Here is a 27,051-nt window from a genome sequence, read left to right as displayed (position 1 = left end):
TCAAAATTCTGTCCGACCACTTATCTCCATTCACGCTATTATAATGATTACAGGTAGAACTTCCGTCAAATCTGCATTTTTCTGGAAATGCATGTAGTTTCACAGTTCGCCATTTTCGCTATTTTTATAGCGTAAGCTACATTGGCCGAGGTTGAGCAGTTTCGCGTGGACCATAAGGGCAGTGCTGCGCAAGCGCAAGGGGCATTGGATTGGATTGGATTCGATAGGATTGAATTGGATCGGATCGGATTGGATTGGATTCAATAGGATTGGATTGGATTAAATTGGATTGTATTGGATTGGAAATCCAACCCATTTTGAGTACGGGTGTGTATAGAATTGGGTCTGCAGATTCGCCGGTCTGCACATTCCAGAGGAGTGACGTCATAATCGCGGCAGACGCACCGGCGCCGTCGTGTGCCCAGCTGTGCGCCTCCGTTGCGCTGTAGCCAAGTCTGACTGTGCGCCGGAGCCGCTTGATAGCCGTTTCGCGTGGTTCCTGAAGAGCCGTCCTGCGCATGCGCGAGGAGCAGTGGCTGGGCTGAATCGGATGGGACTGGACTGGACAGCTTACAGCTTATTTCGGGCGGCTCGGGGTCCACGGTGTCACCAATACCGTCACCAAGATTACTCAAGGTGCCCTGTGCGGGGCCGCTTTATAATTCCGGCGATCGCACTGCAATTTATCCGTATCGTCTAATTTCCATTCTATCTTGTCTCTATCTTGTCTATGAAAATCCTTCAAGATGACACTATAAAGACATTGGACTGGTTTTTAGTTTTTTTAGAAACTCTCTCAAAACGATTTCTTTAACTTTACTTCACAGTGCGCTAACTGCTCTTGCGCGCCCACACCGTTCTGTGACTTGGTTAAGTATTTAGGTATACTACTTTGGAACACTCATCTTTCAAACCTGTGTGTCAAACTGCGCAGAACTACCTGCTTGCTATACCGCATAAAATCCCTGATACAACTGTTTGTGATAAAGTAGCTGGTTAATGCATTCGTCTATAGCATATTCAGATATGAATTTACTCTTTTTGTCCACGGTTCAAGTCTGTGGCACCTTCGCATTGACCGTCTTCTGGAATGTCTATTAAAAATTGTTGCTTTTTTGATTGATGAACTGCCATCCTCTAACATATTTCAAGTTCGTATGCCTAACCTATACACCCTGTTTATTTAAACAGGTTATTCGGAAGAATTTCTTGGGCGGTGAGTACAAAGTCCTCAAAGTTAGCCATCAAAATATCTGACAAAGTCCTTCTTATTATATTCCTAAATATCGTACAAAATTTGGCACATATCTTAGGTAATCTTGTGTTCCCACTATTTTTAACGCCGTCTCGTCGGATATAAAAGCTTGAAAATCAAGGCAATCCCTCCGCAAAACTTTGTGGGCTATGCACGTTGAAAAAGCACTTTGATTCTGTATTGATTACTTGCGTGTTCAACCCAAAAGAGGTTTCCTTGTGCTTCGAAAAATCAGTTATTTCTTGTTTGGTAATGTGCCTTTTTTTGCATTTTGCCGCCTTTTTCTGCAAAAAATGTAGAGAAACAACTAGAATTACATAAAATATGCCTGTAGTAATGCAATTAATATCTCGCATTTGGCTGATCAAACAAATAAGAATTAGTTCAGCTTGGATACAATATTTTCCCTTCATATAAATTTTGTCTATGCGTTACTCCTTTTGGTAATTTTTCTCGATATACCATCCGCGAAGCATTTTATTTTGGTGATACAGTACATTTACAAGTAATTCATGATATCGCTACATTTATTGTGTCTCGCTTCTCAACAACTTTTTTTGAGGTGGCTTTGGTCAGTATGAAATTCACTAGGGTGAGCTGGCGGCATCGGTAATGGTGAGCAAGTTGAATCTCTTGCAGTGTCCCTTACATTTGCAGATTCTAAAGCTTGCCACGCTGAAAAATGTTCTTCATCCGATGTCTCCGGAGCTTCTGGAGGAGGTTCCGGCTCAGAGATGAACGCCCTCCGTCGATGTAAAGCACACACTCTAAATGGGCATCCACTATAGCTTGCTGGATGATCACCACCGCAATTTGCACAAGGAAGATTTTCTTTGCAGCCCAAAAAATCGTTTGAACCTCCGCAACGCTTGCAGCGCTGTTCGCCTCTGCAGAATTTGACCATATGGCCGTAACGTTGGCACTTCAAAGAGTGTGGAGGTGACTCTGTATAATCGGCAGCTTCGTGTCTCTGGAAGCCAAGGTTGATCTCCTGCGGACGTTCAGAGTTCGGACGTTCAGAGTCAGCACAACCTCGTTGGTCGGGAAGACTTTCCACTTATCGGGCGAAGAATGGTCTCGACGTATAATGTGACTCACATGGAGGATCCCCTGCGGCCTTAGGTAGGTTAGGAGCTCCACTTCCGTGTGACACTTGGGGACGCCTCTAATAATGCACGTGTTCTGCACATAAGAGTACGGTAGTCGGGCAGATACAGCAACACCACCCAAACGGTCGCATCGCAAAAGAGCGTTCACTTCTCCAGAGGTCACGTCAAGTAGTAAAGCGCCTTGAGCTATCATCATCTGTACTGCCCATGTTGGCGGCACATTAGAAATCCGCAACAGGAGGCTTGGGGAATGGATTTTTGGCAGCATCGAGGGTGCGCGCCGTGATGAGTTGGGCTGGTTCCTCCACGTGCAGGGATGTTATGAATGTATGGTGTAGTTCGGATGTTTCGGTTAATGTACTTCAGTTCGATCTTGAATTTTTGAATCTTTTAGGGAAAGTGGATCTGTTTGGGCCTTTACCTATGTACGTTAGGAAGTGGTCACTGTGCCCATGCTGCTCTCAAGAAAACGAAAGAAAACTGCAGACCCAACAGGCAAGTCAATATAGGAGTATGTGTTTTGTCCTATGTTATGGTATGGGGGCCTGTTTCTTGTTGAAAAGTCATGCTCCAGAAGATGTTAGGAAAAGGCGAACTGGGATATCTGTGCGAGCAGAGCCCCAAAGGGAGTTGTGCGCATTCAGGTCGCCTGTGAGGATGAATGGTTTGGGTAGCTGGTGAATCTGCTCAAAATCGGAGCTCAAAAGTGCGAAATCAGGGGGAATTTATATACAGCATACGTTATGAACCATATTAAATTTTATTGTGCGATTTGCTACAGCCTCAAGGGCAGTGTTCAAGGTGACAGGGTGGCATGCTAAGGATTTCTCGGTGAATATGGCCACCCCTCCCGAGGTGTGTGTGCAGCCATCCCTGGCCTTTTTCAATGCCATACACCAATTATTCAAGAAATTAGCGTGTTTTGATTTTAGATGTGTTTCTTGGACATACAACACATTCGGATTATAAGAATGCAGGATCTTGTACACATCGTCAAGATGATTAAGAAGGCCTCTGCAGTTCCACTGAAGAATATTTTATTTTCCCATTATGAGTTGTTCGGAGCTCCTGGAGTGTGATTATGTTTGTAAGGTCTTACGGGGTTTGGACTTTTAGAGGTTTTTTTTATCTTCTTTGGAGGTTTGGATGATGGGACCCGTTCCTTCCGCTGCGAAGCAGATAGGAAAGGTCCCACGTCCATCTCCTCATCAGATGTCCGGGGGGTGTCCGTCGGACCAGGGCCACATCACTGTCCTCCCTTTTGAGTGTCCTTCGTTTCTGCAGTCCCCGTCACCACCACGGGTGTTGGGAGCACCACAGGCGGGGCAGGTGGTGGAGCGAGGACGGAAGCTTCTGCGGCCTCCCCCGTGTCTGTCCATCTGCTCAGTGCACTCAGATGTACTGCGGGCTGGCGGAGTGGCAACGAGCGGAGCGGCATCGCTCCCAACAGTGTTTGTGGCCACCGCAACCACTCCAGGCGCTGCGGGCGGTGCGGCAGCGGGTTGGGCTGTCATAGGCAGCCCAGCGGGGGGCGGGCGCAGGAACAGGTCAGTCTCACTGACCTGGGTCACCGCCGAAACCAGGCGCCGCTGCGTCGGCATACCTCCCCAAGGGGAATAAGGAAAACATCTTCCGCGCTTCAGGGAAGGTGATGTTTTCCGTGACATAGTGTCGATGATTTTCTTTTCAAGCTGGAATTTCTCACAGGTCCTGGAGTAGGCCGCATGTGTACCCTAACAGTTTACGCAAAGAAACTGTTGTGTGTTACAGTTTTCGGGCGGGTGGTCGTGCTGCGGGCGCACTTTGCACAGGTAAGTCGGCCACGGCAAGAGTTTGTGCCTTGCCCGAACCATTTGTACTTGGAACAGCGCCGTGGCTTCGGGATGTAATGCCGGACTGGGCATTGGATGAAGCCTGCGTTGATAAATTCCCGTAAGGGTCGCCCTGTCAAATGTTAAGATGAGGTGCTTCGTCGGTATTTATTTGTTTCTCGGTAATTCTTGTCGGGAGACTGTCCACAGCTTCCAGAATGCATCTTTCGGCCTCTTCTGCAGGGGATTCTCTCGCTACAGTCCTAACCAAGGACGGCAACTCAGATTTGTCCAACTTCGCTGGAAGGACGAACTTCGGGCCAAGCTGCAACACTCGTTCAATGTCCTGAGGTACGACGGGAAGAGGATCACCCACTAGCGTCACCGATTCATCAAGGAACTTCAGATAGCTCACTAGGTATGCATTTGTCGCCTCTAGGTATGGTTATGCGCCTGACCCCTGTTACGCCCTGACCATGAAGACTCCCCAGCAAGTCGGCTTTAGTTTCGTTCAGTAGATTAATATCGGAGATTACGCCATGAAAGCTGTTTAGGGTGCGGTAGAGCGAGACTCGGATGGCCAGATCGGCGATGCGGGTTTGGGCAAGAAGTTTTTCGGTGAGATCCTGTCTACTTACTGACCTCGACAAGCATTTCCCCGGTTCGATATTTTGAACCTTTATATGATTCTCCAATGATACTTTAAAGAAATTGGGAGGAATCAGAAACGCCGGCGCTGAAGCAAGGGATTTTGATTTGTCGACTGATTCTACCACCATGAAGCGAGGGTACTTCTTCGGTTAGTGGTGGAAAGAAAACTTCGGTGCGGCCCCTTTTCAGGCAGAGATCATGTTTGGGGGTGGGTTTGATCATATGCTGTAGTATAAAGCAGGGGACGGGGATACTTCATTCTGTAGCAGGGTGGCAAGTTGAGCTAGTTGGTGTACTTGCATCTTGGGGAATAGCGCGAATTAACAGAAACACAATAAGAAAGAAGTGAACAGGACAAGCGCTTGTCCTGTTCCTGTTCACTTCTTTTTATTGTGTCCCTGTCAGTTCGCGCTGTTCCCCGAGATACTTTATTCTACAACCTTACCCTGATGCTGAAGAGGTCCCCGAGCTCCCTGCCTGGTAAACAGATAACATCGGCCGGAGCTTGACCAAGGTTCCGACCACCACCGTTTGTGGTTTTTTACCCTCCACCCATAAACACATCGTGACGGTAGGTAACAACTCATGTTTAGGGGCTCCCGGTCCGCGGTGTCGCCAATGCCGTCACCATGAATAATGAAAGTGCCCCGTAGTTGAGTGCAATGCAAGTTATTGTCATTATCGTCACTGCTGAGCTGCCGTCCTTTAACGGAAAGTAGCTTCCCAAGGCGTCCGTCTTTACCTGTGCTCACCTTCCTGTGCCTGTGTTTATTTTGTTTAATTTACACCGCTGGAATTTGTGTATGGGTTGTGGGATGCTTGTTTCTTGTGGAATGTTTGATGTATTTTTTATTTATGTCACTATCCGAGCGCCGGCACTCAGGCCATTGGCTGTTTCTGGGCGCGATACTAAACGTGCTTTATTGGTTGATTGATTACTATTATGGTGTATCGTTAAGGCTTTTTTATCTGGCACAACACAAGTACTCCGTCTTGGTAGGTTGCTGAGTAGCCCTTTGTCTTTGACAAAAGTTGTTCCTCAGGAATCAGTTCTCTCGCCTTTATTATTTATTTTTAGCTGAACGATTTATCTTCTGCTATTCGCCATAGTAAAGTATACCAGTATGCTTATACGATTTTAGTTACACGTGCGGTACATGAACTATTCATCCACTTTAGATCTGTTGCAAGAAGGCGCTATCCATGAATTTGATTGGTTCAAGATAACCAGGGTTCGTGTTAACACCTCAAAGACCAAGGCAATATCTTTTCGTAACCCTCTGAAGCGGGTAAAAAAGATAAACTCGTACTCTTACACTCATCCACATGCAGACAGTGTACATGCGTTCCAATATTGTTTTTTTCTGTAAAATATTCAGACTTGCTGTGGTCGTCTGACAGTGTACGTGCTGTGGCATGCATGCTCTGTAATTAAAAAGTGTTAATGCCTTACAACATAGGCAAGCTCGTCGCACAATTTTTTGCTTACAGTACACGTAGATATGAAATACTCTTCTTCAAAGTTTCTTTGAAATGGCACTGCAGAATCAATAGTATTTAAAAGGCATTCTCGGAAGCGTCACATAATTTGTTTATTCGACTTCAAGAAACCTGTCTGATATTTTAAAAATGCCATGTCTTGCATCTTCGTTTTTTGTAACGATGGTGCTAAGTTACTCCTGGTCTGACACAGTAAATAACTGAATAAGGAGAAACACGCGAGAAGGCCAAATTGTGGAGCACATAAATGTGCCAAGAATTCCCACAAGATATGGTGAAAGTAACTGGAGTATAACTGAAATACCTGAAGTATTCAATAACGTACACCCAGGAGCAGAAGTTTAAGGACCATGAAAGCAGCAATTTTGAGTTGTTTCTCTGCACGGCAGCCCGGAGTAATATGTGCGGTAGTTTTCATTAGTTCAGTACGACATCTCTCATGCATTCGACACTTTGTTAGAGGAAGAGAAATACCCTAAAATTGCCATTTCCCTTGTCCGTTAACTTTTGATCGTGGTACTTTTTTTGGAACTTCTTCAAAGCACAAATTAAAAAAAAAATAGTGAAGCATTTACCTTCTACTTTTTCAGAATAACGATCTGGCATGTTCTACCTCATTTTCCTGGTTTAAGCTCCGTTTGTTCTATCCCCAGTTTTTTTTTATTCATCCATCCATTTTTTCCCTTTTTCTCTCATGCTTGCTTAGAGACCGATCCGGTGTTTTTGTGATTCTGTTCACATTCATGTGTTCCTTCTTGCTTACAACTGCCGGGTAGCACCCACGAGCCCTTCTGGTCTGGTGCTCTGCCTTTTCTGTTTATGTTTCTGCATATGTCTTGCAGAATGAATAATTGTGCAAGACAGAAAAAAAAATATTTTCGGTGTTCATTTCGGTGTTCGGTGTTCCCAATCAGTGCTTTTGACCGTAATGATGACTGCTACTATCGAGCGCCGCCACACAAGCCCACCTGTCGGATTTGGTGGGCCCATTTTCTCTACCTTTTGTATGTACTAAAGATAATGAAATTAATATTGTTATTCTTATTTTTATAGATCACTGGATGTTATGCCGTCATTTGAGCAAAACTATTTTTTCATTTTTCATTTTTTAAAATTTTCTGCTATCCTTACATGTATGCTTGTTCTCTCAAGTGGAAACCATCTTAGATTACTACGTTTTTGTACGGCGTACACCATTTCATTTGTATGTGCACACGCGCAATAACCGTTCGCGTGCAGTGCCTGATTGCTATGGTGCAGTTTGTGTATATGTATGGGTCATGTTTGTGTGTATGTAAAGGTGTTTCACTCAATATAAACAATGCTGTTTGTTTTCTGAACTTTTTTTGTGAGGTATGCACATGTCACGTCACCCTTTTTTTGGTTGTTTTTTGTTTTTCGTGTGCCAGCACATAGAGTGTTCCTGGCCAAATAGTTCATTTATTGATTGATTAAGACTGTCTGAGAACTTGGACGTCATACTTACCGAGCGCACTAAATGCAAGAAAGCGCACTACCTTGCTCGCGCGTACACATGGTAAAAGCTGCTCGAGCACCACGTTGGCTCAGTGCGAGATTGGGTTTCACTCTCGACCGATGGAATGGTTTGAAGTCTACATCGGCAAGAGAATTGTCGATGAACCCAGACGAAAGAAGTTTTCGGCGGGTGTTGCGGTATTCTGGCTGGCGAAGAAACGCTTTTGCGCTCTCATGTCGTAAGAACAAGCTTAGCATCGTGTGCGACATTTGAAAAGTATTTTTCTCGCCCTAAAGGCGCCCATGATCATAAGAAATTCCGACGAAGCTCAACTGAATGTACATGGCACAACACGAAAGCGCCGCGGAATAATGCCCTTCGTTTTGGCAGGTCCCCTTCGCCAGACGAGTTTACGGGTGGCTTTCATGCCACCACATTCAAGCACAAGAGTGCACTCGTAAACATCGCCAATGCAGCAACTGTCCTGTCATCCTGCATGCGGGAGCAAGCGTGCCAGGCACCTCTGCCCTTCTGCACTATGAAATCACGGGACGCACTCGAGGGTGTTTTTCAAAGGATTGCCTTTATTACTTTTTGTGTGGAAGCAGTGGTGAAAGTAAATGGCAACTCAGAGGCCGAGCTCGACCTAGAACGGTGAAACGTCAAAGAGTGGAAACACGAAACGCAGGCGTGCTCTCGGCGTCAGCATCCTCCGTACGTGCAGCAGCGCTGCGTGGTTGCTTAAGCGTTTTTTTTTTTATGTGACTACATCACGCGTAAAGCTCGTGCCCTTGAAACAGACATTCACTTATTGGAGTCCACCCCAAACAAGGCAATCAATGAAACCACGGCCTTTTTCCGGCATAACAGTCTGCTTGCGCACGGGAAGCTGTCGCGCACTTCAGCGGCAAATGCGGCCGCTGCTGAGTGAGCTGAGCCGTGAGCAGGCCCGCGCTTTCGCGTGCGACGATGCCGGCCTTGGCAGGTTGGTGCCCTGTCCGGGACAAGCGACGCCATCTTGTCAAGGTCCGGGCTGCTGGATGAGAAGGAGGATCCCGGGACACGCAGGGGAGCGGCTTCCTGGCGAGAGACAGAAAGCCACGCTGTCAGTGCGTGCGCTCACGAATGGTCACGCTTCTAGCCACTCGACTCTGCACCTCGCGCAGGTTTTTTTCTACTGATCTGCCATAGTTTAGTAAGTGCTCCATCTTAGACACTTTTGCTACTTCCTTGTACTGCATTCCTGGTCCGCAGTAGTAAGCCTGTTTCGCATTCACGGTCGCTTCCGTTTTCGGAATGAATGAATGAAGAAACGTATGAAAACGTCGACTATGACATTGACGCAAGTCGATGGGACAGAGAGGGGGAGTGTGTTGATTTAACGGGTAATACTATCTAAATGGCGAAGTTTTGCCTCTCAACAGAGGGCACAGGTGTCGTCTGAGGGAGGGAGGAGCAATGAAACGAAGGTCAGTGAAAGGGCAGTGAAATGACAGGAAAGGCGATGAAAAAACAGGATATGAACAGGCTATGTACATACGATATACATAAGCACACAGACTGCATAGACTATACCCATACACAGGCACGCGCACGCACGCACACACGCACACACGCACACACGCACGCACGCACACACACACACACACACACACACACACACACACACACACACACACACACACACACGCACGCACGCACACACACACACACACACACACACACACACACACACACACACACACACACACACACACACACACACACACACACACACAAATAAAAAGGAAACAGGTGAACCTTCACGTTCGAGCTGAGGGGAGAAGAAAGATCGCGCGCTTTTCTATCACCCTCCTCCACAGGCGTTGTGGTCCGCAGGTGCTCACGTGCACAAGGAGGCAAGGGTCCTCTCTTCTAACAGATTTTTTGCTGTACTCTTTTATTCACGTTCCCTTTCCGTTCAGTGCAGCGTTCTTCGCACCAACAGCTGACTTACCAACGATGACCTGACCGTGCACACACACGCGCACGCACGCACACACAGGGAGACGACACATCGTGCTCTTGTCGCGAGAGCGTTACTGGGCTCACTCAGCGATTTCACGCGGCCGTACCCGTCCCTTATCACGGAAAAACATCACCACCACCAACCGGAAACTGCGACGGCAGCAGCCAAAAGCGTGCGCTCGGCTGAAGGTGGAAACGCGCGCTGCGACAACAGCAGTCAGGCAAGGAAGACAGTGAGATTGGAAATAACCTGAACGGTAACTCTTCCGCTCGGTTTTTGCGCTGTTCTTTAGGTGACCTTGCTCTACGTAAATGCTGAGGGGGTGTTTTTGTCTCTTCTGTCAGTGTTCTGTCTAATTTAATGGATTTTATACGTTTACATTTTTTGCTGAGTTGTTGTAAAGGGCCATCCTGCACATAAATTGGGAGGTTATTATTTGTTTGTTTTTCACTGTTGTGTCACATCAAATTGATGCCCGGTGTCTTTTGCGTTCACTCAGTGTCCTTCTTCGGGTATGTTTTGTTGTTGTCCAAAGGACTCCTCACTGTGGGAATACTCGTGAGGTGTGTTGTCTCTTTCCAGAGACGGTATCTTTTTTGGGGAGCTATGTAAAGGTGAAAATTTTGGTCTGTCTGTCTGTCTGTCTGTCTGTCCGAACCCTCGATTCAACCTTACGCCCAAAAGATAAAAAACTCCTGAAGGAGACGATTATATAGGCAAAAGAATGTCCAAACTACAAATCTGCTGGCACACTTCATTTCCTCACATTGCTCAGCAAAAAAAAAAAAAAAAAGAAAAATCCCAGCTCGTCGTCTGTCGCCTGCGCCGTTCACTACGATCGGTCGGCTCAGGGGTATAAGCTATACAGCGGGTGGCCAAAGTATGATATCGATAAATTACTCAGCCATTCCGGCATCTTTTTATAACTGTAAACTTCAGCAGGGACAGAAACCCTTCGCCTCGCAGCGAACAGCACAAAAATTTGTGCCGTGTAGATGCAGCCCGTAGTAAATCCTACCAAAACCTACTCGTAACGCGTGGGGCTGTGCAGGCGGCTGGGTCGATTAACAACACCAGTGACCGTTTATATCCGGCGTGCATTTTATGTGCTCGCTACGCTTTTGTTCCATTAGGAGCAGCTGCGCGGATCGTCCTTTTCTATGTTCAATCATAAAGCACTGTCCCCACGGAGCTTGCAACGGTTAGTGAATCCTCCAGACACGAGCAACAGCAAAAATCTGGGCGCCAAAATAATTCAGGTTTAAGAAAGTTGTCAGTCATGCAGGACTCACCAGTCTTTTCACCCAAAATATAGCACGGGTTCTTGCGTAATGTACTGGCGTGTTGTTGTTTCCTTGCCCCTTCTGTTAAGGGGGTGAGCCGAAGCGTCGGGAAAAATGAGTTTCTCGTTTTTTAAGCTCCACTGTAGACTTTGCTTAGACGCTGGCACCGCCTGCTTCGAGCCTGTCTTGCATTGCTGCAGGCGTCATCTGCATTCAATGCTCTCCTCGTCGCCATGATTGAAATGCTGCGGCGTCGGCAAAAAGCGGCTGAACATTTATTGCCTTTTTCTTCACTGAGGTCTTTTAAATATGACTATGCTAGTTTTAGTTGGCTGACTGCGCAGGTTAGTCGGGTTTGCGGAATTAGTTGCTCTATAATGCAAACGGGCTACAGGCAATAGGTTCCCCTTTTAAGCATATAAAAAAAACAGTCACGGCCAAGCTGTAACACAGGGGTCAGAGAGGTGGCCTTGCTTTGCAAAAACGTTCAGTGAACGAAACAGGCCTTCCATCCGATCAAAGCAGGGAATGAGCAATCCAGCAAGCGAGTGAATAATTGAACAGATGACCGACTACGTGCATGCAGATTAGGCCAGCAAGCAGTTCAAGCAGTTAAAAGCCAGCAGGCCAACTAGCAATGTAAAGGGCGACCTTTGCTTTACTGGACCACTGGAAGTCGCCAACACTGTCTCCACTACCCAGTTGGGATAGTGAAGAAACGCTTTACTAAATCCCTCTCGCACTAGCACATGGTCGCATCTAGATGCGCGGGGGGCGATCTAGAGTGACGATTCTGATTCATGAAGCGGTGGAGGATTTATTATTGCGCTCCGGCTCTGCCACCGGTCTATGTCTACTCCACTTCCCACGCCCATGTTTTCTTTCTCCCAACCCCCTCGCCACCATTCCACTCCTCGCTGGTTGATACGCGTGCTTGGTGTGGGACACAAGGGACAAGCACAAGTTGGCTAAACGGACGCTTCAAGTAGACAAGAAAAGCGATCGTGTTGTCTAATTTTTCAGGTGGCCCTGCTGTTTGGCACTCTTTCTGCTCGAAATGCAGTACCCGCGGCCTTCTGTTTGTTTTAAAGAAGCTGTTTAACAAATAATGGCACACCGAATAGGCCACACTTAAACCTCTTGGGAAATTGGCACTTGGGAAAGGCAGGACCTAATTGTCAACAGACCCCTCAATATCTGACGACGCCTCCGCATTGCTATCGCGGGGGAGAAACCAGAGAAAAAAATAAACTAAACTTGGACCGTCCGGGGCCAAAGCTTACAAATTGCAAACGGCTCGAATAATATCGTACAAAAATCAATATTAATCGACCAGTTTTATGGGAAATCCCCAGTTATTAAAGCAATTAAAGTTATTAAAGCAATTAGCCAATGGCACGCCCGATGTTGGTTACCCATCAATAATTAGTTCTCAAATGTCACTTCTTACGTTTCTTTTGTTGATTACCTCATTTATTGAACGCCGAAATAGCTTAGGGTCCTGCCTATTTACTGCAAAAATTTCTGAGTAGTAGTAGTCACGCTTCGCCTTCCGCAATTTATTATCTAATTTATTCCTGAACTTCTTAAGCACAACGTAGTCACAGGGATATCTGCTTATCAAAAAGCTATGGTACAGATGGTCTTTCTTTTTAATCATTCTCAAAAGGCTAGGCGAAACCCATGGCTTTTTAATTTTTTCGCACTGTTTACTTTCTGATAATGGGAAACAGATATCGTAAACCTTTTTAAATTTATCAACAAAAGCATTGTAAGCATCATCGACTGAACGAGAGTTAAGACATTGTGTCAACGATGTTTCACATATCATTTGCCTGAAAGATTCTAGTTTCCTATCGGTAATTGCTCGGAACCTTGCGCATCTATTTTGAGCTGGTGTAGAATGACAAGTTTCTATAGTAATGAATGTAGGACAATGATCGCTGAGGTCGGAGGAAATTGTACCTGACGATGTCACTGTGCTTTCAATGTTAGTAATAAACAAGTCAATTGTGCTTGATGAATAAATGGTAATCCCCGTTGGAGAAGTGATAACGTTTGTGAATCCGTTGGATTCAATTGCCGCGGTAAATTCTACCGAATGGGTGGTCATTTCACTTATATTAATATTGAAATCTCCGCCAAGCAGTAAGGTATACTTATTTTGTGAGCAGTAGTTTAGAAACGTATTTAAAAATTTGAAAATGTGTCATGGCTTCCATTAGGGGGCCTATACATTACAGAATAAATGAAGGTGTTGTGTTGTAGCACAAGCACTTCGTAGCCGTCAGTGATAACTGAAAATTCTGTCATGATAGTACAATGCAAATAATACTTAACATAAATAGATACAGCACCGCCGCGGGACGGCCTGTTTAGGAAAAAACAATCGTACGACGGCAATGTTAGTAGGTCGACTTCGTTCCGACACCATGTTTCGGTGAATAAAATACAATCAATTAACATCACAAAGTTACCAAAAAAACTTTGAATTTGATCGTGCTTGTTTCTCATTGATCGGATGTTGAAATGAACACCAGAAATACTGCCGGCTTCCGCACTGCAACGAATGTCGCGTGGCCTGACCCGATCATAATAATCTACAGCAGCCATGAGGGAACGAACAGACGTAACAGCGGGAAGGGCCGCGAAATCAAGATTATTCCCAGGCAAAAGCAGGCGTGGAAGAACGCAAGTGATTAATTTCTAAAAGGGACAAAGCCAAACAGGATAACGTGGGAGTTATAAGTACGCATTTTCTGTTGCGCAAACAAAAATAGACTAGAGCGAGCGCAGTTAGCGTCGCTCCACAAATTGATAAGGACTGCAAGAAACGGCCCTTGGCGCGCATTACCTCACTCATGCGCAGCCATTCTGGTAATGTCCTCACTGCGAACAATCTTGATGCAAGGTGCCCCGTCAGAGTGCCGAGCGAAGATCCTGCCATTGCGCACCCACACGTACTTCCAATTTGCTTCCCGCTTACGAGCGATTGCTTGACCCAGGAGTCATTTCAAGGGTGCGCACAAATGCTCATTAATGAAGACCGGGGCCTGTGAATGAAAACCGAGATCGCTGCTCGTAAGTCTGACCGGGCGAGCCTTTTCAAGGAACAGGTCCCGTCTTTTGCGGCTGGCAAACTGCACGACGATGTTCCTAACAGTAGGGCTCTTAGCTGTGGGAACTCGATGGACAACTTCGATGTCGGCCGGTGTTACGGGTTCTTAAATAGCTTCACCAATTCCAGCTATTACTTCCGTAAGATCTTCTTCTTTACAGAAGGGCACTCCCTTAATCTCTTGGTTACCAACACGGGAGTGCTGCTCAAGTTGAACAAGCCTGACCTCGTGCTCCTTGAACTGTTGAGACAGGTCACTACACTGCGTCTCAAGCTTGGCGTTCGTTTCTTTCAAGAGCCGATTCTCGGCAACCAACTCCTCATTTGCCCTTTTGATCTGTGCCAAACTAGCCTTTATTTCGCGCATTTTTTTTCGCGATCAAAGCTGTCCCTGAACTCCTCAGCTCTGCCCTAAAATTACGCTTGAATTCGTCGAAAAGAGCGGTTCACTTTTTAGACATTGTCAGCACACTTCAGTCAAGACTATAGATAATACACTGTGGCAGCGGCGGCAGCAGGGGCAGCAAAAAGGCATTCCGAGGGCAAAAAAAGTAATATTAACACTTGCATGTACGAAGAATGCGTTTTGTGAGCGCGCTGTATCTTGCCGCCGCCGCTGCTTCCAAGTGCTATGTTTTTGCAATGTATGTGCACAGTCTTCCTGGACTCACGGAGTATTGTACACAGCACCGCCCCGGTTCCGAGGCGCAGTGAAACTGTAGGGCATGTGCTGGCTCCAGGAGCAGCAAAAGAAAAGGCGAGCCGCTGCCCCCCCGGAGAAAGAGCACGGACAACGCCGCGGACCGCACTTCAACGCCGCGGGGAGTCGCAACTGTACAAGCACACGGGTGCGCCTGTCAAATACAGGAGAACCTCGCTGATATGTTTAAAAAAAAAACACACGAGGGGGAAACGTACTATCAGGGAAAATGTATTATCCGTCGCAGTAAAAAGAAAAGCAATCGGAAGACGAACATGAGCACCTAATGGCTTTTGCACTTGTACAAGGGCCGTCAAAAGTCATTGAAACATCGTTTTGTGAATTTACAGAAATTTCTTCTTCCGGAAACTGCCTGACTGCATTGGAGTGCGTTTAAAGGAGTCCTCTCTAACAGAAAAAGCTTTCTGTAAACCGGTAGTGGCTGTCATAAAGCCGGTAAGACAAATATTTTGTGATATTCACAAATCCTTGTTCCAATTACTTATGACGGCACCTGTACATACCTGTCAACATCTGCAGGCGCATGTGCGGAACTTCGAGAGCAACAGCTCCTTTTCTAAACATTGCAGACTTTTTCCCGCACTGGGATCGTCATCCGTGCGAAAGTAACTCCGCACCGCTTTCTACCCACTACGGTCTCAACACGTGTGGCCGCCGCAGACGCCATCCCTTCCTCCCCGTTGCTGCCGCCATCTTTCTTGGAGGCTTCGTCCAGCGCCTGCGCTGCTTCATGGTGTGATTCCGCCACAATTTCTTCTATGGTTAGCGTTTCGCAAGTCGGGATGTTGTTATACAGGTGACGTTGGAAAAGTAGCCGCGTTACCACGTGACTCAGGCAAGCCCATCACTTCGGCCAAACAGGGCGGTGCCTCAATGACAGTCTCCGTGAACACAGCAACAACGTAAAGAACAACACGTGGGGATGGCTTGCTTCACACTGCAAGCAGCATGGTTGCAAGCCCCTGTTCGTCAAACGCGCAGTTATTGCCAAGGATAAGAACCAGCTTACATGAGAGATATTGGAAGCTGACATGATAGCGAAAGCGGAGGCCGAGTGTGTTAGCACTGCGTCTGTCGCCTTATCAAAGAAAGAGCGAGATTTTTTTAATCGAGTGTGACGTGTAAAATTGTACTATGACGTGGGCCAATGTTCATGTGTGTATATATGTGTATTCGACTGCTAATAAAACTGTTGGAAGTAGCGCCTTGTGTGTCCCACTCGCTGGTCCTATTGTCCTAGCGCTTCATTCTTTGTCACTTCGGGGAAGCCGCCCGGGTTACCCAGGCGGCCTGATTGCCGCTCGGCGCCTGCTTATTGCGCCGCGCGCGCTCAGGCTCGGTCCACACGCACGTCAGCACGTTGTTTTGTTCTCCGTAAAACGAATCAACCGGTCGTAGTTGGATAAAAGTTTTAAAATTTTGAACGTACTTACCGGGAAATCGTGCTATCCAGTAACGTAGTAACTCGGAAAAAACACCGTATCCCTGTGGGGCATTTTTAGTGTTCACAATTGACAGCGTAGTAACCGGAAAATCGTATGAACCAGGAACGTATCAATGGGGTTCTTCTGCATCAGAGAGACTTTCTACGCGGAGATTTGGGATTCCGTGGTTCGTTATGTATGCGAAAGACCCTGTCTCGAGAACCATTTGATGGGGACTAGTAATGTTTGAGATGTCGCCAAACATGCACGTGCCATAAGCGTCTTCCTGCGTACACTTTTCTAAACAGCTGACGCTGCAACTTTCAAAGTGTAAGGGACGAGCAAGAACTGCCTGCGCCGTGGGTGTGTGCGACGAACGGGTATATTTTACCCTCACCTGCTATAAGTGCTATAAAACTCCGCTGGTCATCCACATTCGCAGGGCGGAACGGCCTTGAAATTCTTGTTTTGAACAAGTCGATAAACACGTAAGCCTATACGACGCGTGATCTGCAAATTTTCACATTTAGATACATGTGGCCGCCAAAGACAGTCTACTGCAGCAAGCATCAAACTTATAACTCTTATCTTGGAGTGCATGGAACTCTCTTTATTCGGTCAAAGAAGACTCGAACGGTGTCTCGAGCGGGGCCCCAGCACTACTGCCTTCCTGCACGCGTGTTAGCCCGGGTGGCCCAGCCCTCGTGCTGCACCAAAGGCTGTGCATACCACCACACCTCGGTCCGCATCGCCGGGGACGCCGGGCGTGTTCAGCCCCAGTAGCCACTCAGGTCGTTCCAGTGGTTCTCACGCAGAGCCGCCGGTCCCGCGGCGCGGGCGCTGATGCCGTGGGAAGCGCCCTCCGCGGACTCCCCGGCACGCAGCAGAAGGGCCTGCAGCAGGGCACACGCACGCACTCACTGTCGAAGGCCCTTGGGCGACAGGACGTGCGCACAATCAGCAGCAAAAATGGTTATGGGGCAACTCTCGCTCTGGCACCCTTTGCGTCGGCCAACGTGACACCACCATCACTCCAAGCCGAAAGAGAGCAACGTGGGAGTGCCGTATCTCCTTTGGGGGACTAACGGCGTTGCCACAGTCCCTTACGGGAGTAGATGCCTCCCGTTACGGGAGTAGAGGGGACTAACGGTTACTCCCCCAACCGTTCGTCCGTAGCGGACGAATGGTTGCTCCTCTCTGTTGCTTCCCCGGAAACGAGCTGGCAGCGGCGGAAACACAAAAAATTTCGGGAATCGAACCACTGCCCTCCACAACGCCAACACGACGCATTAGATACACGATTTCAGCAATCGAAGTTGGCCTCGTGCACGGCTGATCTCCTGATTAGTATGCGGTGACAATGCTGCGATGCTTCGCTTAAGAGTACAAATCAAGTGATGAGCTTCCCGAACGCACGTAGAAGATAGCTTACAACGTCCAAGTCGCATCCTGCAAACTTTTGCCCCCGAACGTACATGAATGCTGACCTTCTTTTCCTTAAAATGGCCACCGTTAAGAAAGAGGTCCTGCTCTCTAGTATAGAGCTCGGGAATGTTGTGTGCGTGTAAGCCTAAACAGAAACTCGGCCAACCGGTTGGTGATAACAGCACCTGGATTCAGTGAAGACCAGTTAATACCGGGCAGATGAAAGCCTCAAGCTCATTACCTTCCACGAGAAACAAGGCTGCACTCAAAGCCTTCCTTCTTCCGGTTCATATTCCTAGATCCGGCAGCAATGGTGTAAGCCACCCTTCGGCCACGACGCTGGGCTTCGGGCCCACCGATTTGTGTTCATGGGGCATCGGTACATGTAAAGGTCTTCATGCCAGCTAAGATAAACTCTGTCCCAGCGCTACCAGGCTTGATGGAAAGCTTTAGCATTAGCGCTAAAAGTGTGGCTTGAACGCAACTGAAGCGAGTTCCAGCGTTTCAGGGTTCTCCCAAAAGCTACGTCGGGCCCCTTCAAACGCAGAGCGGAGCCGGGCTCAGCAGCGTGCATCGAGCGAGGATGGAGTGGAGCGTGCCTGGTAGGGTCCGTAGGGCCCCCGCTTGCCCCACATGCCGGAGAGGCGGTTCCAGTCGCTGGCGCGCTTTCCCCACATGCCAGACAGGGCGTTCCAGTCGCCGCCCTGGGGCTCGCCCTGGGCACCGCCAACCAGCACCGAGGCCAGCACCAGCAGCGCCAAAAGCCACACCAGCAGCCCGCTCCGGCCGCCAGTGGCGGGCGCCGCCGCGCGGTCGTCGGTCGAAGAGGCGCGCTGCTCGCACTGGCACGTCGCCGCCATGCTGATCGTCCTGCGACTGAGAGAATCGCTGTTTATTATCAAGAAGCACATACAGAAGCAAAATGGGGCCGCCAAAGCCTACAGGTAGGCTTGTGCGGCGTCGCCCGGCAGCAACGGCCTTCACTTCTGTGGAAAACACTCATTGACAGTGGTAGCTGAATAGGAAGGTAAAAAAAGGCAAGCAACCAAAAAAAAAAAGAAGAAGAACAAGGATAAAAAGAGAGAAGACGAAAAATCAAAGGCAGGAAAGAAAACAGGAAAGCAAACAACAACTGACAAACAGCAGAGATGAAGACAAATAGACAAAGATACAATAAATCAATTTGGGTTTCAGCTATATGGGTGGCATTTTCCTCATCACAAGAAAACAATCAGAGAACAAAAAAATAGCTACCAATCACTGCATACATATAGATACTTCAGCATGTTTCTAATGCCAGCATAGCAGCACGCAAGTGTTTCCGCGTTGTTGAAGAGAACAATTCGTCAGGCAATTCGTTCCAGATAGCAGGAACATAATATGGCCACGCAGCCATTACGTAACGAGTATGGACCCTTGTCATCATTTATCGAGGTATGTGCCGCAGAAGTATAGGTTTAACATTGGGAGTTCGGTAATCGTACACCAGAAATATTTTAGCACGACGATTTGCTTAAACAATGTATCGAATGACGGTAAACCACTTGCATTAAATACACCGTCCGAATCCGGCACGTGTGACTTATAAAGAACACTCTTGGCTATGTTCTTAAAATACTGTTAAATCTCTTTTTCCAGGCAGCGGAGCAGGGTAACAACAGAAGAAACACGGACTGCACTGTCACCACGGCTGGTGCGACTGCGTGGAAAGAACAATTCGCAATGCACGGAGTGGTGCAAGTCACTACGCTCAAAACGCCAGGGACGCGAAAATAAATGGCACTGAGCGCTAATACAAGAGGCGAGTAAGCGGGACGAAAATTCAGAAACACCGAAAGGGTTAAGAAGAGGGACGCGTAGAGAGCCGCTGAAGCACGCAGTCACACTCTCGCCCAGGCAGCACTTAATCGGTAATTATAGTCATTCCTGAAAAATAATGCGAAAACTGCTTTATGTGAAAGTTGCAAAGCATTTCACTGTAATCACGCGGCGTTTGTCGTTATATCCTGCAGTGCGATGACGGGAAGAACCGTTAAAAGAACCGCTAGCCCCACCGGAGAAGCGTTAGAGCTGAGAAACTCGGAATGCCACCAGATCGAGAGGACGAGGAATTTAAGCTTGGTAGCAGTGCTCGAACATCATCAAAGCGTCCGGAGGAACTTCGGGCGGTTGAAATGGAGACAACTCTCAGTTAGGCAAATGAACATAAAATTTAAGTTATGCACAGTCTGTTTTGTTTAGTCTATCCTGAATAGCCGGGAAATGCTCGACGTGAGTGTCTAGATGACTGGACTGCGCTTTTGCGACGCCGGGACAGTCTGTAGAGCACGCAGAACGAGCTTTTCGATTCATTTTCGGGTCACGAAGGTGTTTGTAATGGAGATGATTGAATTGACGTGAGCACGGGAGGAGCGAGACGGGAGGGAAAAAGCGTGACAGGTGGGCAGGGCAAGGATATGAGCGGCATTCATGTTGCGGCGGCTGCACAGTGCTATCCTCTTTCCACGACATTTGCAGTGAAGTGAGAATTGCGCTCCCAATTTTCTTCCCAGTGTAGCGGAGCGGCAAGAGCCCGGTGAAGCCATCGCGTCTTTCCTGGTTATTACGTGTCGTCACTTTAACGTAGGAGCGCCGCTTGTGTAGCACAGCCTCGGTAAGGGCAGCTCCTTTTCGGGCCTTGTAGGTTCCTCTGATTAGCCCTTGGGAAGAGGGCGCCGATTTTGGAGAGTCACGTCTGGCAGGTTCGTCTTTCTTCGTTTCTTCTCGTGTTCAGCGAGGTCGGCCGGGTGGACGCGAACCAGTGGTGGCACCGGGTGTTCGGGAAGCGAGTGGGGCGTACAATTTAGCGCGCTCGCCATCGGGTGAGCAACCTCGTTTCCTAGGCTGCCCGCGTGTCCCGGCACCACGTCAATGCGTACCTGGACGTTGTAGTTGTTAACTAGTGCTATTTACTCCTAATAAATCAGGCACCACACTGAACTGCTTGGTACTTGAAGCCATTGGATGGCTTCTTTGTTGTCGCACATTATGGTGATTTTTTTTTTGTCGTGCCGCCCACAGTCAGCGTGCCGACTCGGGGCGTATTACGAGTGTCGCTATCCACAAGGCATAATCTTTAGTTGGGTGATCGTAGGCTTGTGATATTTGTAGGCCGTAGACCCTCTTTACGACCCAAAGGGTGTGACTACTGCAAGCGTGGCCTTCCGTGTCTCCTCACGATAACAAGCGTTTCACACACTTCGGTAAATAGTACCATCAGCACCCTTTTCACTATTCATGACGACATCAAGCTCCCAAAGATAAAAAAAGACGCTGTACGCCTTTGTGAAGGAGGAAGCCAGATTCTCTCGCGCGATGTGTCGCCAGCCAAGAAGGATGAAGCCTGAAGATATTCTTTTCAGCGAAAACCTACAAACCCCACTTCCCGTTTTGTTCCATTGCCTCTAAGAGTGTTTGTTCCATTGCCTCTAAGAGTGGGACGCGGGAAAAAGCCCTTGCGATGTTCTTGCAGCAAAAGCTGAATATTTTAACAGTTGATGATTCCTTTATTACCAAAAACTCCACCGAAGTAGTGGATTTGTTAAACGCCAACAACGCAGGTCTTTTAGGGTTTCTGTTATTACTAAGCACCTTTTTTATTCACTTCGTTTGAAAGAGCTGTTAAGCTGTGTTCAAAACACCATTGACCACCACGGTGTTGTGGGCCACCAGAACTCTGAAGGTATGACTGACTATTCTTTTTGTTGAGCTTTTAAACTTTTGTCTTACTTCAACTCCTTCCATGTGAATAAGGCACGTTCATTCGAAAACCGGGATCTGCATTGGGTCTTGCGTAACGCCTACTTTAAGTTACTTGTTTTTAGGTTTTCATAATCGTATATTAAGTGCTGCCTTAGCCGAGTTTGAATAGATAAGATTTATTCTTGGGCGAAAAAACAACAAACAAAACACTTTCGCGCAAAGGGAGCCGGGAAAAAGCCGTAAAACAGCTTGACTACCCCGGTGCAACAGGCGGCAAGCGGCATTGGCCGATATTAAGAAAAAGGAACACAGACAAAAAAGCAACGTATATACAATATATGCAGTGACTATAAACAGCACTCAAAATACATACTGATCAGGGTTTGGAAAAATAGTAAACTTACGAATACAGTAGTGAGAAAGAGGAAGATGTTTATCCTTCGAACAAAATCATCAGTTAAATGTAAAGATGCTGCGTAGATGGTTAATAGGAATGGTAGAAATGTCTTGAAAATTATTTAGCAAGGACTGCAATCTGTATCGCAACATTTTTTGTCCATAATTTGTTCGGCATTTTTTTTTACTTTCGAGGTTTCGGGATTGCGAGTAGAAGAGAGCTTTTCTAGACCAGCTATGTTAATTAGTGAACCGTTATTCACCACTGCTTGTTTGTAACATCGGCAAAGTTTATAACTGTAAATATAATCCATGCGAAACACACTGCACTTTTTAAATAGTTCTCATGTAGAAGAAAGATACTGAACCTTGCTGGCTAGGCGAATTTGTAAAAAGGCGTTTTTACAAATTCGTTTTTAGGCGTTTTTGTAAAACTGTTATTTTTCTTATATTTTTGAGTTGTGGTAGCCCAAATTAGTACGCCGTAGTTAAGCATAGAGCTGAAAATACAGTTGTAAAGTATACAGTTAACTGAAATTGGAAAAAAAAAAACAATAACGGCGCATAAGACCAGTGGGCTGGGATCATTTCTGTATTAAATAGTCAGTGTATATTCATTGTGTGCTCTGGCCGCACAAATCACTGCGGCGAAAACAGTTTGCCACAACTTGCGCCTTCGTATGTGACTACAGGTGGGCCAACTCGTTTTAGTTGCGCCGTCCGACTTGCCTACAGTCCTAATTAGCCATGCGCGTGCAATGTTTCGTCGGATTAGCGAATGTTTGCTACGTACATTTTTGAAGGGAAGGTATGGGAATGACGAATTATCCGAATTAACGGGGGCCGAATGGACGGCATTCTGCTTCGCCACCCCTCACGCTCTTCCCCTTCTTCTCTCACTCCTCTCTTGATGAATCGAACAGAGGTTGTTCAATGCAATTGACCTTTTCCGCCTTCGCAGGGCTCGCGCGCCTTCTCATGGGGCGGCTCGCAGTTTATTCTTGATCTTTTGTTTCTAGTTCTGCCCGGAACAGCACGAGCGGGAGTTCTCTTCCTTTTGTGTCTGCTTTCATATCCCACGCGCGAGATGGAGCCTTTATTTATTTATTTATTTATTTTATTTTTTTATTAGGGTACTGCTAGCCTTGGGGGAAGGCTTTAAGCACGACTAGGCGGTACAACAAAAAGAAAGAGCACAACAAAGAAAGAAAAAAAAGCACATCATTCAAGCACAAATCAACATTTCGGTGGGTTTGGGAGCTCACGCATAAATGATAAAACATCCGGGCATTGTACAACATGTGCAGGCAGCAGGTTCCATTCACGTGCTGTTCGGGGAAAATGAATTTTGGTATGATTTAGTTTTGCATGCGTAATCACTGACTTTTTTCGGGTGGTGCGAGCGTGTCTGCCGACGAATGAACGGGGTGATGTATGCGCTGGTGTCGATTCGAAATTTGTGGTGATAAAGCAAATAAAATGTTTTTAATCTTTCACGGTAGCGTCTAACTGCGAGACTTTCTAAATTCGCGGTATGCAGAAGCGCTGTAGGGGATGCGAGTCTACTGTAGGAATTAAAAATAAATGTTGCAGCGCTTCTTTGAACTTTCCTCAGTTTCGAAATGTTGGTTACACTGTGCGGGTCCCATATGACCGAGGCGTACTCCAGTAGAGGCCTGATGTAAGTTTTAAAAGCTAGAAGTTTATATCATAAGTGGATTTCCCTAGAGTTCTTTGTGAATAACCTAGCTTCTGCATTGCCTTTTTCTGAATATAATTAATGTGTTGATTCCATTTGAGATCCGACGTTATCACGATACCTAAGTATTTATAGCTTGTAACTGCCGAGACCAGATGGTTGTTCATGCTATATGTGAATAACAACGGCGTTTTCTTGCGCGTGATTGTCAAAGCTACCGTTTTCTTTAAGTTACGAATCATCTGCCACGTTGTGCTCCAATTTTGTATTTTACATAGAGCTTCATTGAGGAGGGCCTGATCGCTATGGCTACGGATTGCATGATAAATAATGCAGTAGTCTGCAAACAGCTTTATCTTAACAGGGATATCGCGAGCTATATCATTAATAAAAAGTAAAAAGAAAAGGGGCCCGAGAACGGAACCTTGTGGAATGCCTGACTCTACTGTGGCAGTGTGTGACGTTACGCCATCCACGGTTACAGTCTGGCGCTGGAAGGAAAGATAAGATTTAATCCAGGATAGCAAAGATTCGTTTTTGAGTATTGCTCTGAGCTTGATAAGTAACTTTGGATGTGACACGCGATCGAACGCCTTTTCGAAGTCCAAAAAGATTACATCGACTTGACCTTGTTCATCTAGTATTGTACCGAAATCGTGAACCGTCTCTAATAACTGCGTGACAGCTGACAGCCCCTGACAAACCCCGTGTTGACGATTGTCTATAATATTGTTCTGGTCGATGAATTGGGAAATATGTTTGAATATCACGTGCTCGATTGCTTTTACGCATGCGCTGAGTAAAGAAATGACGTTATCATTGAGCGATTTCCAGTTCCTTTTGGTATGGGTGTTATCTTAGCGCACTTCCAGTCCTCAGGAAGTTCACCGGAAGCAAGTGATTGATTAAAATATAAGGCTTAAATATTTAGCTGACCATTCTGCGTAGCGGACAAGAAATGCGTTACGAATTTCATCCACGCCCGATGATTTTTTAACATCCAGCTTCAGTAAAAGTGAAAACACACCTTCCTCAGTTATGCACACGTTCCCTATGGGTGATAAATTCTCATAGGAACTAAAACTTGGCGTGGTACCCTCGTTTTTTGTAAAGACAGAACAGAAGTATTGGTTTAAAGCTTCTGCGATTTCAGGTTTGTCGCGAATAGTAGCATTGTTAACCTGAAGGTTTGAAACGAACTCTTTTTTGGGACAGAAATGGCGCCAAAACTTGTTTGGTGAAGAAAGCATAAAGTTTTGTAATGTCACTGTCTGATAAAATTCCTTGGCTTTCTTTATTTTATCGCTTAGGAGGATACGTATTTCACATATTTTTGCTTGGTTAGGCGAGGTGGAGGACTTTTTTAATTGCTTTCTTGCCTTTTTTTAGTTTTCGTTCGCCCCCGCACGGGGCACCTTGAGCAATCTTGGTGACGGTACTGGCGATACCGCGGACCCCGAGCCCCCAAACATAAGCTGGATCCAACCGTGGCGACGTGTTTATAGGTGGAGGGTTAGAAACCACGAACGGTGGCCGTCGGAGCCCAGGTCAAGCTCCGGCGGATGGGCTCCCTGTCTGTTCACCAGGCAGGGAGCTCCGGGACCTCTTTGGCTACCAGGGTAAGGTCAAGGAAGAAAGTACCCCCGTCTCCCTGCTTTTTCCTATGCCATATGGATAAATCAAACCCCCCCCCCCCCCCCCCAGACGTGATCGGCCCCCTAAAAGGGGCCGCACCGAAGTATCTTTCCCTTCTTTGCCTTCCATCTCGCTCCCAAAGCCAGATAACTACCCTCGTTTTTTGATGATGGAATCTGTGGACAAATCGAAGCCGGTTTCCTCTCAATCGGTATTTCTTGTTTCTAAATACCTTGAAGGTATCATCGGCAAAACATATGACGCCAAAAAAATCAGAACTGGTGAAGTGCTAGTTGAAGTTAAAACCAAGCAGCAATCCACAATCCTCCTGAAACAAACCCGCATGGCAGATATGGAGATCAGGGTCACACCCCACCACAGCCTCAACAGTTGTCAAGGTGTGATCTCTGAGGCAGATCTCCTAACCGAGACAGAGACTGATCTGCTCGAAGGCCTAAAAGAACAAGGCGTGACAGCAGTAAGGCGCATCGTCATCAGGAGAGAGAGAACAAAGAAATAGCCACCAAACATCTGATCCTGACTTTTGACCGCTGCACACTGCCCGAGCATGTCAACGCAGGTTTCATCCGTTGTTCTGTCCGGCCGTACATCCCGAACCCGAGGCGCTGTTTCAAGTGCCAGAGGTTCGGGCATGGTACCAACTCCTGTCGAGGCAGAACAACATGTGCCAAATGCGCCCAGCACGATCATCTCTCTGACAACTGCACTGCAACCAACTTCACCTGCCCGAATTGCCAGGGTCCACACGCAGCATACTCTCGCGCTTGTGAAAAGTTTCATCTTGAAAAAAAAAATCATTAACCTTAAGATAACCGAAAACATCACCTTCCCAGAGGCGCGAAAGAGGTTCGCCTCCTTCCCTCTGGGCAGGTACGCCGACGCAGCTCGCCGGGGGGCGGAGCGGCGTTTGGTTTCGGCGGGGACCCAGTACCGTGAGTCGGACTTGGTCCCGCCCCCGCCCCCCCCTGGGTTGCCTATGGCAGCCCAACCCACCTCCGCACCGCTCGCTCACCCAGCAGCGGCTGTGGTGGCAACAACGTCTGTTGGGGATGCCGCTGCATCCACTGCTTCCTCTCCACCGGCCCAAAGCACACGCAAGGGCACGGAGATGGAGACGGAGGCAGTCGCAGCGACCCCCTCCGCCTCACTGCCTGTGCCACCTGTGGTGCTCCCCACGCCTTCGGCACTGGCAGCGCAGGCAAAGAACACCCGAAAGGGTACCACGTCAAGGGGGCCCAGTCCGCTGGGCACCCCCTTGCCATCAGATGACGACATGGACGTCGAGCCCTTCCGGCTTTCATCGCAGCGGAAAGAACGGGCTGCGACGTCCAGGTCAGTAGAGAAGGTCAGAAAACCCCTTCCAAGAGTGCAAGCCCCGAAAGACCCTACATAAATAATCACACTCCAGTAGCTCTAACACATCATAATGGGAAGAGAAAACATTGTTCAATGGAACTGCAGAGGCCTTCTGAATAATCTTGGCGACGTGCATGAGATTCTGCATGCCAATCAGCCAAGTTTAATGTGTGTCCAGGAAACACATCTTAATTCCAAACACACAAATTTCTTGAATAGTTACCTGGTATACAGGAAAGACAGGGATGGCTGCACACACTCTTCTGGCGGTGTGGCCATAATTGCCCGCAAATCCTTAGCATGCCACCCTGTCACCTTGAACACTGTCCTTGAGGCTGTAGCAATTCGAACAATAATATTTAATAGGTTGATAACGGTATGCTCCATATACATTCCTCCTGATGTCTCACTTTCGAGCTCT

General features: G+C 47.3%; 1 protein-coding gene across 3 annotated transcripts in view; it reads right to left on the bottom strand.

Moving 5' to 3' along the window:
- Positions 1–8,367: 8,367 nt before the first annotated feature.
- Mip (Myoinhibiting peptide precursor) overlaps positions 8,368–27,051 on the bottom strand; it is a 208,055-nt gene continuing 189,371 nt past the window's right edge. Inside the window, exons 3-5 of one of the 3 annotated variants that reach the window (XM_077702026.1) lie at positions 18,382–18,658; positions 17,087–17,250; positions 8,368–8,883 (exon numbers count right to left, since the gene is read on the bottom strand). In XM_077702026.1, the coding sequence (XP_077558152.1) occupies positions 17,128–17,250; positions 18,382–18,642 (384 nt within the window). In that variant the 5' untranslated portion in view covers positions 18,643–18,658 and the 3' untranslated portion in view covers positions 8,368–8,883; positions 17,087–17,127. The remainder of the gene's footprint in view (positions 8,884–17,086; positions 17,251–18,381; positions 18,659–27,051) is intronic. The other 2 variants (XM_077702024.1, XM_077702027.1) reach the window with 2 other exon arrangements.

This window comes from Haemaphysalis longicornis, unplaced genomic scaffold, assembly GCF_048455015.1.
Source record: "Haemaphysalis longicornis isolate Haplotype H1 unplaced genomic scaffold, Haemaphysalis longicornis Haplotype H1 scaffold_3, whole genome shotgun sequence".
Taxonomy (NCBI): domain Eukaryota; kingdom Metazoa; phylum Arthropoda; class Arachnida; order Ixodida; family Ixodidae; genus Haemaphysalis; species Haemaphysalis longicornis.
Note: the sequence above shows the minus strand (reverse complement) of the source record. Positions and strands in the feature narration are given on the sequence as shown.